This window comes from Rousettus aegyptiacus, unplaced genomic scaffold, assembly GCF_014176215.1.
Source record: "Rousettus aegyptiacus isolate mRouAeg1 unplaced genomic scaffold, mRouAeg1.p scaffold_m13_p_4, whole genome shotgun sequence".
NCBI lineage: Eukaryota > Metazoa > Chordata > Mammalia > Chiroptera > Pteropodidae > Rousettus > Rousettus aegyptiacus.
This window is the reverse complement of record NW_023416307.1, coordinates 70,343,543-70,361,298: the sequence shown is the minus strand read 5'-3', so window position 1 is coordinate 70,361,298 and position 17,756 is coordinate 70,343,543. Positions and strand designations below refer to the sequence as shown.

The 17,756-nt window shown below is 36.1% G+C and overlaps 2 protein-coding genes across 3 annotated transcripts in view; one reads left to right on the top strand and one right to left on the bottom strand.

Moving 5' to 3' along the window:
* Window positions 1–2,185: 2,185 nt before the first annotated feature.
* Window positions 2,186–8,767, bottom strand: LOC118601723 (60S ribosomal protein L27-like). Its single transcript, XM_036219659.1, has 2 exons — window positions 8,688–8,767; window positions 2,186–2,468 (listed from the first exon to the last, which is right to left on the bottom strand). The coding sequence occupies exons 1-2, from the start codon at window positions 8,765–8,767 to the stop codon at window positions 2,186–2,188; spliced, it is 363 nt and encodes a 120-aa protein (XP_036075552.1).
* Window positions 8,768–8,792: 25 nt separating this feature from the next.
* The window catches only part of TBC1D23 (TBC1 domain family member 23), a 49,382-nt gene continuing 40,418 nt past the window's right edge, over window positions 8,793–17,756 (top strand). Inside the window, exon 1 of one of the 2 annotated variants that reach the window (XM_036218947.1) lies at window positions 8,793–9,027. In XM_036218947.1, coding sequence (XP_036074840.1) covers window positions 8,975–9,027 — 53 coding nt within the window. In that variant the 5' untranslated portion in view covers window positions 8,793–8,974. The remainder of the gene's footprint in view (window positions 9,028–17,756) is intronic. The other variant, XM_016144702.2, reaches the window with a different exon arrangement.

The following is a 17,756-nucleotide window of genomic DNA, read 5'->3' as shown; positions in this document are numbered from 1 at the left end:
AATTTATTCCAATGAACTGCTCTGTTAGTGGCTGGGGCAGAATGTTTAAAAAGTTTTTGTTTTTATTTTAATTTTTTCAGCTTTATTAAGATATAAGTGACAAATAAAATTGGAAAATATTTGAAGTGTACGTGGTGATAATTTGTTATACACATATACATTGAGAAAACATTCCATCTACTTAATTAACACATTCTGCAACTTGCTTTTTTAACCTAAATATCATAGACATCTTTTTGTGTCAGTATACATAGCTCTACCTCGCTCTCTTTTAGCAGTGACACAGTATTTCGTCATAAAGAGGCAGCATTCAATGATGGACAATTAGGTTGACTTCAATTTTTTTTTTTTTTTACCGGTATAAGCCAAACAATACATGGAACATTAGAGAACAGTGACTATCCTTGTTATTCTCTTGCTCAATTGCACAAATATCTCTATAAGGTAAATTCTGCAAAGAATGTTTCAAAGGGTATGCATTTTTAAATGTTGATGAGTATTTCCAAACTGCTGTCCAAAAATGTTACAACAGTTTTCCTCCCACAGTGGCACACGAGTGCCCACTGCCTTTCTCTATCTCCTGATCAGCTACCTCTCACCTTACTGAAAGAAACAGAATCAGAATTTTACAGGATTTGGATCCTTAGACCTAATCCATTTTCTGGGTCATGGCCCTGTTTTCACCTGCCTAATATGCCCCATTTCTATCAAACCTCTATCCCCAGCAGATCCTTCTCTGTTCCTGCTGTGGCCACTATCATTGGGACCATCCCCCTCCATCTCTTGTCTCTGATATCTAATCAGGAACTCTATCTCTCATAATTTTTCTCTTCTCACAGTCTTTCTCCCTTTCCTCACTTTTTTTCCAGCTCTGTGGCTAATATCTCAATTTAGGATCTTACTGCCTCCTGTCCATGATCTCATCCACTTTCAATTCTATCTGAACTTAAGTCCATATTCACCTTCATAAAACTCTCCTCAGATCATATGGGCCTCTCTATTCAAGAACCTTCAATGGCTTACCAGTCTCTGCCAAGTTTTGGCTGAGCTGTTTCTCTTTTCACTGGCCTACTCTCCCAACCACCAACATGCATGGAGCTTTCCTGTATTTGATCATGTCAGTCCCTCCCTGAAGTTCTTTCCTATATCTCTGCCTACCTGAATACTATCTATCCAAGTGAGCCATAAAGATATCTGGGGAAAGAGACTTCCAGATGGAGGGAATATTGGGGTTGCAGATTATATAGAGCTTCATAGGACATTGTAAGGATTATGACTAGGCAAAATTTAAGCATTATCATTATAATGAATACATAATTTGTCTCTACTGACAGATTATCAGCAAATGCTTTGTACAAATCCATAACTTTTAAAATATTAATGTTTTTCTGGCAGAAAGAAATTATTTTGCTTCAGGCTAAAAACGATGACACAAGATTTCGTGTCTCCCAGGAAGGATTTCATTAACCAGAAGAAGAAACTACAATTGAGCAATTACACCTACTTGTAATCAAAGGACCCTGAAGTAATATCCTTCCTCTTTTCATTTTCTGAAATTTCATTCTTAGTTTTCTTTTTAATAGAAATATGACAATCATTTCTACTTTTAAAGAAGTGCTTCTTAACTCATGATAACTACTTGTTTATTTGATTTAACTTGAATTCAGATCTCATATTTATTCATCGCTAATTCATAGAGTTGTCAAAAGAATTAAATGAGTTAATAGAAGTGCTTAGAACAATACCTGACTCATAGTAAATGTTCTATAAGTATTTACAGTAATACTATTATATGTATATGTACTATCCACATATTCATTTATTCATACAGCTAATACTATAACTATTGAACACTACGCCAGGCACTGGAAATGTAAATATATATTAAGCTAGTCCCAAGGATCTCATGTCTAGTGGAGAAAACAAATATATAAACACATAGTTAAAGTGTGATAAATGCAGTAATTGAGTTAGATTTAAAGGGAAGTAGTTGTAAAAGGTGGAAATGAATAATTCTGCTTGAGAGAGAAGGTTACAGAGAAAATGTTGCCATATGGCTAGATGTAAACAGATGATGGAAGTTAATAGAATGTAACAAAGCAGAACAGAAAGCTTTAACAAAGACTTAAAGACTTTGTTTGTTTGTTTGTTTGTTTGGACTTTTAATGACTGATACAAAAAAGATCTAAAACTGCAGCTTCTGGAAGAACCATTTGTTCTTGCCGGTCTTGTACCTCTCTTCAAACTTGACCTTGGCTTCCTGTCGGGCCTTGCATTTCAGAGCAGAGTCTCTGAAGACATCCTTGTTGACGACAGTTTTGTCCAAGGGGATATCCACAGAGTACCTTGTGGGCATGAGGTGATTGTAGTTATAAGCTTTCACAAAAGACTTGATCTTTGACCTCTTGGCAATTTTCTTCTTGCCCACGGCAGCTGCCACTTTGCAGGGATAGCAATGTATTTGGGGCCTATAAATAAAAAATGGCTGAAGTATACTGTATATGATTAGGGAAGAAGGGAAAATGGTTAAGATTATGAGAATGTTGTATCTGTGATAAGGAATTTGGACATTCTTTATATGGGATAATAGCACTGGAAAGAATTTAGGTAGATTTTCATTTTAGAAATGGACAGTGAGAGGCACACATTCAAATACTTCTGAGGCCCAAGCAAGTGGCAAACATGTAAATTGGAGACTGGTCTAAACTGATGGGGAGTTGTGGGAAGACAAACTGAAAGTGTATAAAGACATTTAGGTGATTAAAACAACAAAATAAAATTTGCTGAGAAAATAAATCGAGCCTGAGGCTGCCAGTTTGAACCCCTGGTGTAAAGACTGTTTACTGCTTGGGGAAAGAGGTGTAGACTAATTTAGGAATCCCTTCATGTAAGACATAATGAGAAGCAAAAGCAAAAGAAAAGCTGTGGGGGTGGAGAAGAAGGACCAGACCTGAAAAATATTTAGGGAGGAAAAAATCCATAGATCCTAATGTCCTCTGGGAAGGAAGAAGGAAAGAAGCTAGAATAATTCCCGTTTCTGGCTTGATGATTGGGTATATGATAAAACATTCACCTCTCTAGAAATGGTAGAGACTGGGGAGCAGGTAGACATATTGAGCTTGGTTTTAGAATGTTTAGATTGTACTGTTTGTAGGTCATCCAAGTGCAAGCTCCCAGTAAATGGTTAGATTTACAGATGCAAAGTACAAAAGAAAGACTAGGGTTCGAAATACAGATACAGGAGTTATCAGGCTATATGTGGGAACTAACAACAGAGAAGTAGCAGATATCGTCCAGAAAAAAAAAAGTGAGAAAAATTATAGAGAAGAAATTCTTTATCTAAAAATTTTTAAAGCTTTTGTATCTGTGGTAATTTTCATATTCATTATATTCTAAGAATTCTTCTTAATTTTGTATTCTTATGTAAATTCAAAATGTATAAATCACAATGATAATCTGTACAATTGAGCATGGGTATTAGAGATACCAACCTGTAAATAACATATTCATAGAAATTGTAACACATGCCAATATTTTTTACACATATTGTTAAAAGTATATATCATGTAATTCCAACCAATTACCTTAGATGGTTCCTTGCTAACTATTTTATTTACACCTAAGAGGAAGGATGAGTACAAGTGGATTAGGCAAATGGAGACAGATTATATATTAAGAATAGCATAGCCTCTGTCTAAGGATACTGTTTATAGATTGTACATGTGTTTGTGTGTGTGTTTTCACAAAAAGCAAGAGATTTTTAAAACTAAGGCTAGTTCCAGCTACTATATTGTTTGCCAACCAGCAGTGATTCAACTCTAATAAGACCCTTTTGTCTAGAACTTTAGGGAACAAATTTGGAATAAGAGAGGGTGAAACAGGCTCCCACATTAAAGCACAACCATCCCAAACCCAAGAATGGGTCAATCCCTATCCAAATGTTTACTTTGTGTCCATATACATAATCTATTAAGAGTCACTTCAGTTAGCAAAGGCAACTACTAGAAGGATAATGGAGAAATATTGTAGTTTTTAGCCTCCTTTTTATCACTGCTCAACACTTTTAAATGAATTAAAAGAAGATGTTGAAATTGCTGCAACTGTTCACTTGTCATCAATGAATAGGAATTAATTTGGTTTTGTTCATCGTTAAATTAAATGTTAAGCTTCAGTAGTTTAAAGAGTCTTGGAATGCAGATGGGATTTTAATGTTACAAACTACTGAAGTAATTTTGATAATTGTGGAAACATTTTTCTTTGTAAGATAACAAGGCAAATCTCTGGGCAAGTTAAGAATTCTGAAACTCTCACATGATATTTGAAGAAACAAAAGTCAATAATTTGTTATTCAACAACAACTCTTGGGCATCAACTATACTTTTAGCCCTGCATTTGGCATAGTGGAGGCTATGAAAGAATATAAAAATGGTTGCCATTCTCAGAGTTAAAGAAAGCAAGACACTGTATGACTTTGTGCTCAGATGTGAGGGCCTGCTAATTGTCTTTCACACGTTCAGAGGAGGTAGAGCTTGAAGAGAGCTGAGATGATATGGGCAGGGATCTCAGGGGCAAGTTCGACTGAACAAAGAAAGATGTGCAGGATTTAACATTACCTCAAGTGGCAGCTGGCCTCAAAGATGGCCCCTCAGTGATTTTGCCTTTGGGAATTCAAACTTTTTTGTAGTTCCCTCCCATATTAAATAGAGCTGACCTATGTAACCAACAGTCTATTGAAGAAAGGATGGAGTGTGACTTTTTGAGGCTAGGTCTTAAAAAATACTGTAGCTTCAATCTTGATCTTTCTTGAACTCTCACTCAAGGAGAAGCCACCTCCATGTTAAGAGGACATTCAAGCAGCCCATTGAAAGGCTCATTTGAAGAAGACCTCCTGCCAACAGCCAGCAACAACTTGTTCAAGCATGTGAGTGAGCCACCAAGTAAGTGGATCCTCCAGCCCCAGTGAAGCAAGCCTTCAGATGACTGCACTTTTGCAACCCTGGCCAATATCTTGACTGTAACCTCAAGAAACCCTGAGCCGGAACATCTTGCTCACAGAAATTGTGAGATAATAAATGTTTATTGTTTTAAGACACTGAGTTTGGGGGTAATTTTTAATGTAGCAATAGGTTAATGTATCTTATTAGGTCTTCCTTTTTACTAAGAATGCATGAGAGTCAAGAAAAGATTGAATATAGATTAAAAAAATCAAGAACTGTGATCATTGCTCTCTCTTTAAAAGAAATGCTATAATAATAATATAATAAAAAAATGAAATAAGCTCTCCTACTGATCACACAGATGAGTTCAAAATCCCTAACTGATCACACAGATGAGTTCAAAATCTCTACCTGCCCCCGATCCCAACCAGCCGTTTCTCTATAGGTAAATGACTTCATCCATTCCAAAATACTTGAAAAAAAAAACAACTCTTAGTTCCTTTAACAAATATTTATTGAGATTAGACTGTGTGTCATAATACGAATTAAGTACATATAATACAATATAAATTACAACATGATATGGCACAGAGCACCAAATAATAGATTAAAAATATTTGTTTTTTTACAGTTTAATTGAAAACCAAAAAAAAAAAAAAAACTCTTCCATATAAAATATGCAATCTGATTTTATTCAAAGATAATATGAAATAATATCACACCTTGCTATTTAGGTATGGGAATACAATTAGCTACACAGATGCAGACAGGTAACACATCCTATATGGATGATTGGGTGTGCTTTTCCTGGAGACATATCTTGGAATAGCTGCATTGCGCGCAGATCCAGATGGTCACCATTATTAGCATCACCTTACCACAGCGCAAGATCTATTAAGAGAGATTCAAACTCCCTCTGCTCTAGAGGGAGATAAACAGATATAAAGCAGAGAGAGCTCCTAATATCATTGGCGAAATCTTTTTACAGTCAGGAGAAAAGAGTAATGTAAGAAAATACAGGAAGATGATTTCATAACAAAATCTTTTCTAGCTTTTAAAAGGGTTGATTTTAAGCAGAAATCTACTACTAGAATTTAACAAATTCTACTTGCAATTCCATGCTCGTATATTTTTAAAGCATACAACAATCCAGGTAAATGGCAGGACTTTGAGATTTTTTGTAAGCATAAAAATATTCAGAAAGTTATATCTATAAAATTTGCAACCAGCTAGAAATGTTTTGTGGGAATAGTGTGGTCCTTGTCATCTCAAGAAGTGAGGTGTGTTTGGAAAAATGTGACAAACCTGATCAAGAGGAAGGGCTTGTGATAAGAAAACTCTTCAACTAGGGGGGTTCTGCAGTAACTCAGCAGCCTGGATGTCACCAAGCCAAAGCCAAGCAAACATAGTAGACAGTGAACCAGTGGAACCTGTTAAAGAAAGAGAAACCATACCACATTCAAGGACATGACCTAACAACCAGATGCCTAGCAGTACCACTGGAATAAGAGGATGTTATCTTGGTGAATATCATGACCTCAGCATGAATACTCAATAGAACAGAATAGTTTGATGAGTAAAGAACAGATGATATAAATATTCCAGAACATATCATCACTAAACACTTTCAATTGAAATCTTGTCCCTTAATGGGTTATATATCAATATCATATTGATCCTATCTAGGATGGGCTATATAATTTGTGGGGAGCCTAGTGCAAAATGAAAATGAAGGGCCGGCCCCCTTTTCCAAAATTAATCATTTCAAAAGAGCAATAACAAAATACTAAGCATAGGGTATTGTGCTATTGCACAGGCTGCATGCCCATGAAGCTGGCTCTGGCCCTTTCTACAGAATGAAGAACTGCTTGAAAATGTCAAGTGATGTATTCTTAATGGAATAATATTTTTACCACATGGTGTATAAAGCATTCACTGATTTGAGTGATTACACTCGAAATGAATTGCAACTGAAGATTAACCAATGAACAACTGCTTGTTATATCACTGACAATGTTTTAAAACCATTTTAGAAAAGTTTCTGAAAGCCCACTGACAGCACCTGAAGGGACCCAGTGGAGGTCCTAAATATTAGGATGGTAATTTGACTTGCATTCATGCCTTTTATTCTTTCCGATAGCTGTCATCTAAATTTTCATTCCATGTTGAAAGAAATTTTCCCTGTTGATTTGAACATCATGTAGAGATCCTGGGCTTGGAAGTAGGTACAGTAACATGTGGCTCTACATTATTCCCCTTCTGGAAAAAGAGTGAACATGTTTTTGATTGTAAATGAAAAATCTGTCCTATGCATTATGCTTATTTTAATCAAATGGTTTTTAAAATTATGAAATATCTTAGAGACCAAAGTATAGACTTTCTAAAGAACACTGAACACCAATGTAGCCACTTCTCAGCTCTTAAGAATCGAAATATTAAAAAGATAATTGAAGCCATTTCCTCCCCTCCCTCAAATGTAACTGTGAGAACTATAGAACTTTCTGCATATAACGAACAACTCTTTCCAACCCCCTGCACTAAAAGATGTAATCAAACTCTAGCATAGTTTATAGCAACATAAGGCTGTGTCCCTAGCATGACCCCAGCCCTTCATTGAACCACAGCTCCCGAAAAAAATGCCTGATGGAGAAAGCCTAATGCTGCCAGGAGAATTTATTGTTTGTTCTAACCAACATCTAATGATAGGCTCCTGACCTTTTCTTCTTGGAGCATTTATGCTAGAAGGGGCTTACAATTGTGAATATGTATCTCTGAGAACTGTCCTTCTCAAGGACCTGAGAGACATTCCTTTGAAATGTAATCATCAAGTAGGATAGAGCCTTTGTCTCCCAGTCTCTGTGGGAGGATAAAATCCTAACTTTGGAAATTGCCAGCTAGCAGACACAGCTGGCCTAATCACAATTACACTGACCAATCCTTTGTAATTTTTCACTTCTCTGACTCTAATGATACCCCGCCCTCCTCCCTCCCTCATTCTCCCTTTAAAATCCCCAATCAACTCTGCACAAATGGAAATGCTCTCAGCTCTTTCCCCTAGTGTCAGTAGTTTCCAAATAAAATGTCTTTAAGACTGCTTTAACTAGTGGCTGGCTGTATTTATTTTTGAGAACTGTCATTCCGATTTTTCTATGTATCACTCCCTTCCATTTTTAAAAAGCACAAATGCATCTATCATAAACGATAAATTGTCTATTTTTAACGCCAAATATAAACAACATATTACCTATCTTTCCACAATATTTTGTTCATTTAACATATTTTTCAGATTTGTCCATATCGTTTCATGTAGTTCTACTTCATCAATGTTGGTTTCAGGGCTTGCAAAAGTATTTCCCTAGGTCCATCCTCCTGAACCTGGAATGGTCAAGGGGAGACAAAGGGCCCGTAATTTCGTGGTGGTAGTGTGGACTGAGTTTGCAAGTGGAGGAAGCCTAGGTGGCCATCCATGAGGATTGAAGGGGGGAGGTAGGGTGAGAAGGAACGTGGCGGCTCTCCCTCTTGGAACTCTAAGAGTTCTAGCAACGTAAATTTGGACTTGACCTTCCAGGTTGACAGGAAGATATATTGATGAAAGCGGAGGCTAGAATATATTTCCTTTACTGTTCAGCTTTTATTTAAAAAAAAAAAATTTTTCAGTTTTCCTTAACAGGGCTCTCAAATCACACTTTGTTAAGGACAACGCAAAGATGGAATGAAGACGCCAACCGGACGCCAAGAAGCGACGCTCACTGGGCGTCCCCGTCGACGCGCTCCCTCGCCACGCTCCGCCCACTCCGCCCGGCCCGCGGCACCGCGGCATCCTGGGACATGCAGTTTTTAGCTCCACCAAGGCTCCTCCCCTTTTGCTGCCTTTAGCTCTTGAGACGTCGGGACGTTGCGTTCCTCCCGACCCTTTTCTCCTCCCTCTTTCCATCTCCAGAAGCTCGGTCCCAGGCTTCGGCGGACCTTTTACGACATTGGGTCTCAGAGTCGGTCTCGGTCCACTTTTCGGCAAAGCGACGTGGACGTCAACAGCAATGGCGGAAGGAGAAGAGGTCCTGCCACTGCCAACGTCAAGCGGCGACCGCTGGTGAGTGAAAAACCCGAGCTGATTTTTCACTGCCCCTCCATTCTTCCTTCTTAGCCCCCTGCCCGTCTCTGAGGCAGCAGCAGGCGCTGGCATGGAACTGGAAGACCGGCTCGACCAAGTCCAGCGCCCTGCCCCGCCCCCTCTGCTTGCCGTGCCCCGTCAGCCAGCTAGCTGGCTGCTCAAGGTGCTAAGGCTAGACTCGAAGGGAGAGAGGTGTCGTCCAGGGGCTGGGCCTCAGTTCGGTCCTCTCGCTTTGTCCACCAGTTTCCAAGATGTGCTGGAGAGGGTAGCTTCAGGGTTGGGTTTGGCCGGGGGAGTTAGAGTTGGCTGGTCAGGAAGTTTTGCGGATGCAGAACTGAAGTGCTAGAATACCATTTGAAGAAAAGACCACTTGAAATTACGACGGCGACCTTTGCCTGCGGCTTCAGAGGTTGACAGACACACCCAGGAAGGATCCCTCCGACGTAGTTATTTTTTTAAGCTCAGTTTTCATTTATCCTTTCGAGTTCCAACAGTTTCCACCATTCGTCTCTTTCACACAAGTTGTCTTTTTCCTTCTTACCATTTTCCTCACAGCTCGATCTTTACAACGTTGGGTTCGATATAGGACATTGCTCTTGCCTCTTCCAAGTGTTTGCGTGCTTACCTGATTTGTGCTTGGGGTTGTGGGGTGGATCTTTAATAGTTATTTTGATAGGCTTTGCTCACCCACTGTCGTTAATTTTGGGGAAAGGCTCCTGCTTTTGAAGTAGTTGATCTTCACAGTACATTTTTAGAGACATCATAAAAAAATAGAACCTTTAGAACTTGTTGAATTTTTACAGTTGATCTAAATATATTGACCACATGTGTTAGATAGTTTTAGATGCTTGCTCATCAGATGCTTACAGCTCACTGGTAGTGTTTGCATATAAATAATACAGGGCATTTGTAGACATGGACTTTAATCCCTGAGGAAGAAATGGGAATTATTGGAAGGCATAGATAATACAGTAATCGAGAAATTCATGGAAGTAGAGGTGTTTGAATTAAGCCTTAAAGAATGAGTATGATTTAGATCAGTGCTGCCAATGGAAGTATAATGCGAGCCATATATGTAAAATGTTCTAATAGCCATGTTAAAAACTAAAAATAAGCAGGTGAAATTAATTATTTAATCAAACATCCAAATATTTCAACATGTAATTATTGTCAAAAAAAAAAACACAGTGCATAATTTTACATCTTTTTTTGTACCAAGTTTTTAAAATCCAGTGCGTATTTTACATCTGCGTCTCAATTTGATCTAGCCATATTTCAAATGTTAAGTAGTCACGTGGCTAGTGACTAACATGCAGTCAGATTAACAGATGGGAATGGACTCTGAGTTGAGTAATTGTATGAGTAAGAACATAGGCAAGAAAACTGATATGTTTGGAGATAATAACTAGAATTTCATGAAGTTTGCTGCTTTGGAAGAATGAATTGCATCATAAACTGTAATCAGCTATTGAAGGGCAGGAGAGGAAACGTTTCTAGAGTTAAAAGTATCTATGAGGAGTTCCTTGGTTAGGAGAATTGTGAGCGTGTGTCTGGTTCACAAGGTCAAGGAACATGGAGTGAATGGTTACTAGAGGTAGCATTTGCTCTCTTTAGGGTTGCTGTATTTTTGGTGTGGCTTTCTCTTTTTGCTCTTTTTATTTTCATGAATGGAAAAACCCTGTTGTGTTCTGTGATTTCTACTCTCCCTCCATTCTTCTAATCTCCTTTTTCTCTACTCACTCCACTCACTGGCCCCTAGAAATGAGTCCGAATAGAGTCAGAAGGAACATTTGGATTTAGAGCCATAGTTCAGTATAGCCTTTGCTTTTAGAGTGCTTGGCAAATGAGTTGTTATGGAATGGGGAGGCTTTACTTTTTTAAAAAAAGAAATGCTGTCACATTTTATGGTAACTTTTTCAGATGGAAAATTTTCTGAAATGTGGTATTCATCTTACTGTCTAACCTAACTCATCTTAGTGACTTTAGGGTCATCCAGTTTACAAATGGCAAGTGTATAAGAATAATAGAAATTTGTGGTCTAGTTAGTGGAAGCACATTTAAGAACATCAGTTACTGTTATATAGAGTAACTGATATAGAAAGATATAGAGAGATATAGAGAGAGACCTGTAGGCAGATAGGGTAGATAGTTGCTATGTTAAATGGCACCATACAGTCATCCCTTTTTGAGATTGCTTTTTATGAGTTTTTCCCATTTTCTTTCTTTGTTTTTCTTGGTAGCTCCCAGTTTGTTCCTAATCTGTGAAACTAGAAAGCTGAATTTGTTAAAATTGTGTATACATTTGTAAAAAGGCGTGGATTGGGGCCTGAAAATCTTAAAGCCATTAGATGTCACTATTATGTTCTGATTTTCAGTTATGTCCTGGATCCGTGCTTCTCAAATTTTAAATGTGAATTGGGTGTACCTTAGAGTCTTATTAAAATGCAGATGCTTACTTAGTAGATTTGCTTGGGACCTGAGACACTCTCTATTTCTGACTGACTAGCAAATATGTGATGGCATTTCTGCTGATTCATGGGCCATATTTTAATTAGCAAGGTTCTAGATGATGTATAGTTCAGAATGAGTTGGTCAGAGGAATTTATTTCTGTACTATATATCATATGTTATGTTTCTTCACCTCCTAAAATTTATCTGATTACATAATTTATCATTATTCTTTAGATAGTGAACTTCTCAAGGGTAGTGGCTGATAGCAGGTGACTCAGTAAATGTTTATTGTCCAAATATATGCATGAATAAATACAGACTTTTGTATGAAACTGTCATTTCATATAAATTTTCAGACTCTAGTGTTTTTGTGAGATATGTAATTGCTAGTATAATGCCCACTTTTTATGGAAAGCCAAGGTTATCAGAAACTGTCTCAGCTCTCAAACTTTCTGAAACTGCAGTCGTGTAAGCTCAGAGGGTATGAAAAAATCTTGTAAAACTATTCATAGATAGTTTGAAATGATTTAAATTTAATTTTTAAAATTAATATAAGCAGTAGGTTTTTAAAATCAAACAAATGTTAAATTATTACAGTTCAAAGATTAGTAATTATTCTTCTTGGTATTGAAGAAACCAGCCTTGGATTTGAACAGAAGTTCTCATTTTCTGAGGCTCTCTTCCTGAAATAATTCCTGAAAATCTAAAGTGATGATTTAAAAAAAAAAAAAAAAATTTGGTATAAGCATTAATTGTACAACTGTTGGTATTTAGTTTGCTTAGTTTAAAATTTTTGTACAATATTCACTTTAAAGTCATTGTTTTAATTTATTACTAAACTCTTATATTGATTCTAAACTTTTCTTAAGATGATAAAATATCAGTTACTTAAAGAAGCTTCTATTTTAAATTTAAGATATGAATTGGCATCATTTTGAGAATAATAGGGTCCTTTTCAAACTTTTGTGCACTTTGTGAATAGTTCTCTCAGTGCTTCCCATTTCATAAGTATTGAAATGTGAAGAGAAATTTAAAATGTCAGTCACTAAAGGAGTAATTGATTGCAATTTCAGACATGATATAATCAATAAAGAGATACATTTAATATGAAAGAGAATGGAACCTGTTGTATAAGAAGAATATTGACAGCTTGTCCTGGGAAGACTAGATATTACCTTATAAAAAATGAAGAGAAAATGAACCATATTGTTCCAAATGAGGGATTTTTAAATGACAACTGTTTATAAACTACAAGCGTAGGGTAAAGATTAGAAATTAAGCCTTATTTTGTTTATACTGTTTACATTAATGTTTTTATTGTAATTCAGATTTTACTATTTATAGAGGTAATTTCTAAGTAATAATTGAGTTCTAGGATTTAATTAATGTATTAACATTTATTTGTGCTCACTGCAGAAGGTTCAGGTGCTTTCCCTATCAAAGTATAGTAAGACAGTTCGGGTACTTCTGGGGCACTGAGTTGAGTGTACTGCAGTACACAGCTAATTTACGAGTAGGTGTCTTCGAAACAGAATTGATAAAATATGCTGGCCAATCTTTTCTACTGCTTATGTTGAAATGGGCATTCATTTTACTTGTATAAACCAAAGACAGTGTACCCACACATGTATCAAAAAGCAAAATTTTAGCAAAGCATTCATAATTCATTCAGCAAACATTAATTAAATACTAGTTATAGTCAAACTGCTAAGTAGTGTTTTAGAAAACATTTGAAACAGACTTAAAACCAGAATTGTGCATTGTTCTGTCTTGCTTGGGCACCTCAATTTTTCCATCGTTGTAGCTCTAGGCAGAATGTGTGAAGATACCTTCTGACGATATCTACTGGTGTTTTTTGAAATTACATGCTCTAGCCGAGTAGAATAGGCTTACACTGCTTGAAAAGAAGCAGTGCTTGAAGTGACTTATTTAGATATCAAAAATTATGAATGGAAAACAAATCAGTACCTGGTGTTAGGCTCATATGAGCTAGTCGTTTCTTGTGGAAATAGAAGAGCAGTAAATTAAGAGCCAATGAAAAGATAGTTCCTCAAATTTAATGTATGTTTGTTTATTAGGCTCTAACCTTTTGACCTGAGCTGAGAAAATGATGACTGATGAATCATTTGTTTTAAGTCCTCTTTTTTCTTGATGATTAAATGCTTTAGTGTGTGCTTTTGTTACAAGTAGTTGTTATATAAAACTAATTGCTATGGTGGTATTTAATAATTTCAGCAAGAAGATATAAGAAAATATTATATATTTGCATAGAACTTTGTCCTTATATATACAATTTCATTTGGCTCTTAAACAATTCTGTGAGAACAAGCAGTTATGAATTATTGTTGCCTTTTTAGAGATAAGAAGATAGACTTAGGGTGGTTAGGTGACAAACCCAGTTAGTGGAAAATCTAAAACTTAAACTCATGTCTCTTTAAGCCCTGTGCTCTTTCTAAAATTGATGACGTACATATTTCGCATATACTTTAACAGATACCTAGAGAGAGCCCAGTGGGGGAGTGGAGAAGTAGATAAAGGTAAAAGGGGTCAAATATATGGTGGTGGAAGGAAATTTAACTTTAGTAGTGAACACAGAGTGCAGTGTACATATGACATTATTGAATTGTACACTTGAAATCTTTATAATTTTATTAACCAATGTCACCCCAATAAATTTACAGACTGAGAACACAAGAGTAATATTTAATTAGAACATATAGGCAGTTACACAATGTTAATAACTGTCAGCTCAGTAAGTCTTCTGTTGTTTTTATTCAGTGATGTTGGAGAAATAAGAAGCTTGCTTTTACAATAACTCCCTTGTGCTTATATCCCCTTTAAAGAGTTTCTACTCTTTGTTTTAAAGTATAACAATGACACATAGAAGGATGTAATTATTTCATATAGGTATATTATTGAATACTAGAAATTCCTGAGCTTTATTTTTTAGATTCCATTTAGATTTAACCACTGATAAGAAAATCATTGAGATACTTTTTACCTAATAAATCATAATTGTTGGTTGGAATCCAGGTAAAAAAGAAATCTATCATTTCTTTGCCAAATTGTGATCTCTGTTGGTCGAGTACCCTGAGAAAGAAATGTTCAAATGTTCCAAAGTTGTTGTCACCTTATTTGCAGTTGTTCCTATATTTTCCAAAATGATAGTTTCAAGAAAAATATTCGTGGTACTGCTTTTCTCATCACATTTTGTAAGAGATTTAGTGTGCTCTTTTACGTTGACTTATGTTGTTTTCATCTAATTCTTTCTCTTAAGCAAAGGGTACAATCTATTTTCAGTTTCCAAGTATACTACTGCTTTTGTGAGGTGGGTGGGAGAAACCTTGCTTTTTTTATGTGCTTTAAAAGTGCTGGGAAGTCACTTCATATGTATAAAAAAGAACAATGTGTTGGGTTTCTTTTTGAGGAAGCATGAAAGAGGAAAGGAGTTAGAGGTCTCTTTAAAGTTCTCAGTAGAGAAGATATTCTTCTATTTTGTAAGCAAAGTCTTTTGCAAATGTATTGCAACATTACACCTGTACACATAGAGTAAAGTTATAAGAATTTTTTCTTCTTATTCTTATTGTTGTTTTCGTTTTTTGTTTGTTTGTTTTTTGCTTAGGCAAAAATTCCTGAGTTTTTTCTTAGCAGAGGAAGGAGCATATTGGTGTAATTTGATCTATGGATTATGGATCAAAATAAGTCTGAAGATTTAAAGCATCTGTTTTATTTGTAGTTAAATTTCATAGTTTACAGAACAACATTCTGTGATATCTGCCTCTTTTGCCAATTGCACAGTGCCAAAATACTGTTATCATATTTGTTTTGCTTGTCAAGCCAAGAGGACTAGATTTAGCACTTTCTCTACTTGGCACAAGATCCTGGTTAAAGATCCTGGTCTAGATCCTGGACTAGATTTAGCACCTTCTCTACTTGGCACAAGATCCTGGTTAAACACAAATTCTGGAGAGGATTGCATTATTTGAAAAGGGATTTCCCCCAAACTACTTTTGATCTGATTCTGGTACAGAGTTCACTAATTTTTTAAGCTGGCGAGTGCGGTATTTTTCCCTTTGACATTCAAATATGCAACTTGTTCAAATGTTGTAATAAGTGTGTCTGACTCTGACAAAAATCCAGATATTTTCAAGATTCCACAGTGATCAAATTGTGCTCACATGGTCATTTCTGTATGTGCCATCATACTATTTGTTAGAAAGTTTTGATAGTGTGAGGTAAGCATTTAAATATGTTGCACAGTACATGTTATGGTCATTGAACTTCATCCATATCTACTATACAAGTTAATGCATAACAGAGTTGTCCTATTCCATTTATACCAAATGTCACACAAAATATTCAGGAACCAGTTAGAGAGTTTGATTTTTCAGGTAGTAGTAATTTGTAACCAATGTACTAACAATAGTAGCAGAATAAATTGGGACAAAGCTTTGGTGCTGATATCTCATCCCCGGGGCATTAAGAAATAACCAGAAATATGGTAGCACAAAATAATTCATGAAACCACAACTCAGCACTGCCACTGTTACTCACACAATCTGCTGGTGCTTACGACTAGTTAGCTGGTCATTTTTGAGTTTTAAATAATTGATCAGAGATGTGTGCCTGGGTATAGTATTTTCATGATCAATCTGGCATTTCATGGTTAATCTGTGCTTTAAGGGGTTGACATTCCAAACAAATATGAATGGACTGCACTTGAGAAAGAGCTGCTCACATCTATTCAGTGGATTTTAGATATAGTTCAGAAAGTGTAAAACCTTGGACTCAAACCTGATAATAGCCAGCTAGAATGTAAACTACATGAGGGCATGGCCTTTTTGTTCACTGCTGGATCTCCAGCATCTCATACATTGGCTAGTATGTAGTAGGTGCTCAGTACATATTTATCAAGAGTTTGAAGAAATACTTCTGTCAGGGAAGGAAAGAATTCAGAGCATGGGTTAGAGGTAATCAGAATTACTGGAAACTGAAGGAATGTTTTAAGGAGAGAGGCTAACTTTACAGAGTATGTACATAGGATGAGAACTGAGAAAGATGACTAATGACTTCTTGGAACAGTTTTGATCAAGAATAAATCTTTAAAAACAGAATACGTACTCCTTGTTTAAAGAGTCCTTAAACTTTTTTCTGATGAAGTTATTTTTTTTTGATAACATTTTTAGTGAGATATAATTTGTGTATCATAAAATTGACCCATTTGAAGTGTACAGTTTAGAGGCTTTAGTATTTTCAGTATTCAGAGCTAGGTGGTCATCACCATTATCTTAGTTTAGAATATTTTCACTACTTCAGAAAGAAGCCCTATACCCATGAGCAGTCACTCTCATTCCCTCAGATCCCTGGCAACCACTGATTTACTTTCTGTCTCTGTGCATTTGTCTGTTTCGGGCATTTCATATGAATGGAATCTTACAATATGTGTGCCCTTTGTGTCTGGTTTCTTTCATTAGGCATAATATTTTGAAGGTTCGTTCATGTGTTACATGCATCAACACTTTATTCCTTGTTTATTGCTAAATGATATTCCATTGTATGAAGAGATCACATTTTATCATGTGATGGACGTTTGAATTTTTTCCACTTTTTGGCTGTGATGAATTTCGTTATAGAAATGTTATAGAAATTCGTGTATGAGTTTTTTGTTGTCGCATTTTTTTAATGTAGTAAAGTATATATGACATAAAATTTACCATTTTAGTGTGTACAATTCAGCGACAGTAAGTACATTCGCAGTGTTGTACAACTATCATCACTAGCCATATCCAGAAATTTTCATCATCTCAAACAGAAACTGTACCTAATAATAACACGCCATTTTCCTGTACTCCTAGCCATGAGTAACCTCTGTCCTACTTTCTGTCTCTGAGTTTGCTTATTTCAGGTATCTAATACAAGTGGAATCACACCATATTTGCTCTTTTGTGACTGCTTTATTTCGCTTAGCATTTTTCGTCAGAGTTCACCCATGTTGTATGGTATGTGTCAGAATTTCCTTCCTCTTTAATGCTGATTAATATTCCATTGTACGTACATACCACATTTTGTTTATCTATTCTTCCATCAATGGATATTTGCATTGTTTAAACTTTTGGGGCTATTGTGAGTAATGGTGCTATGAACATAGTTGTATAAATATCTTTTTGAGTACCTGCTTTCAGTTCTTTTGGATGTATATCCAGAAGTGGAATTGCTAGATTTATATGGTAATTCCATGTTTTACTTTTAAAGGAACC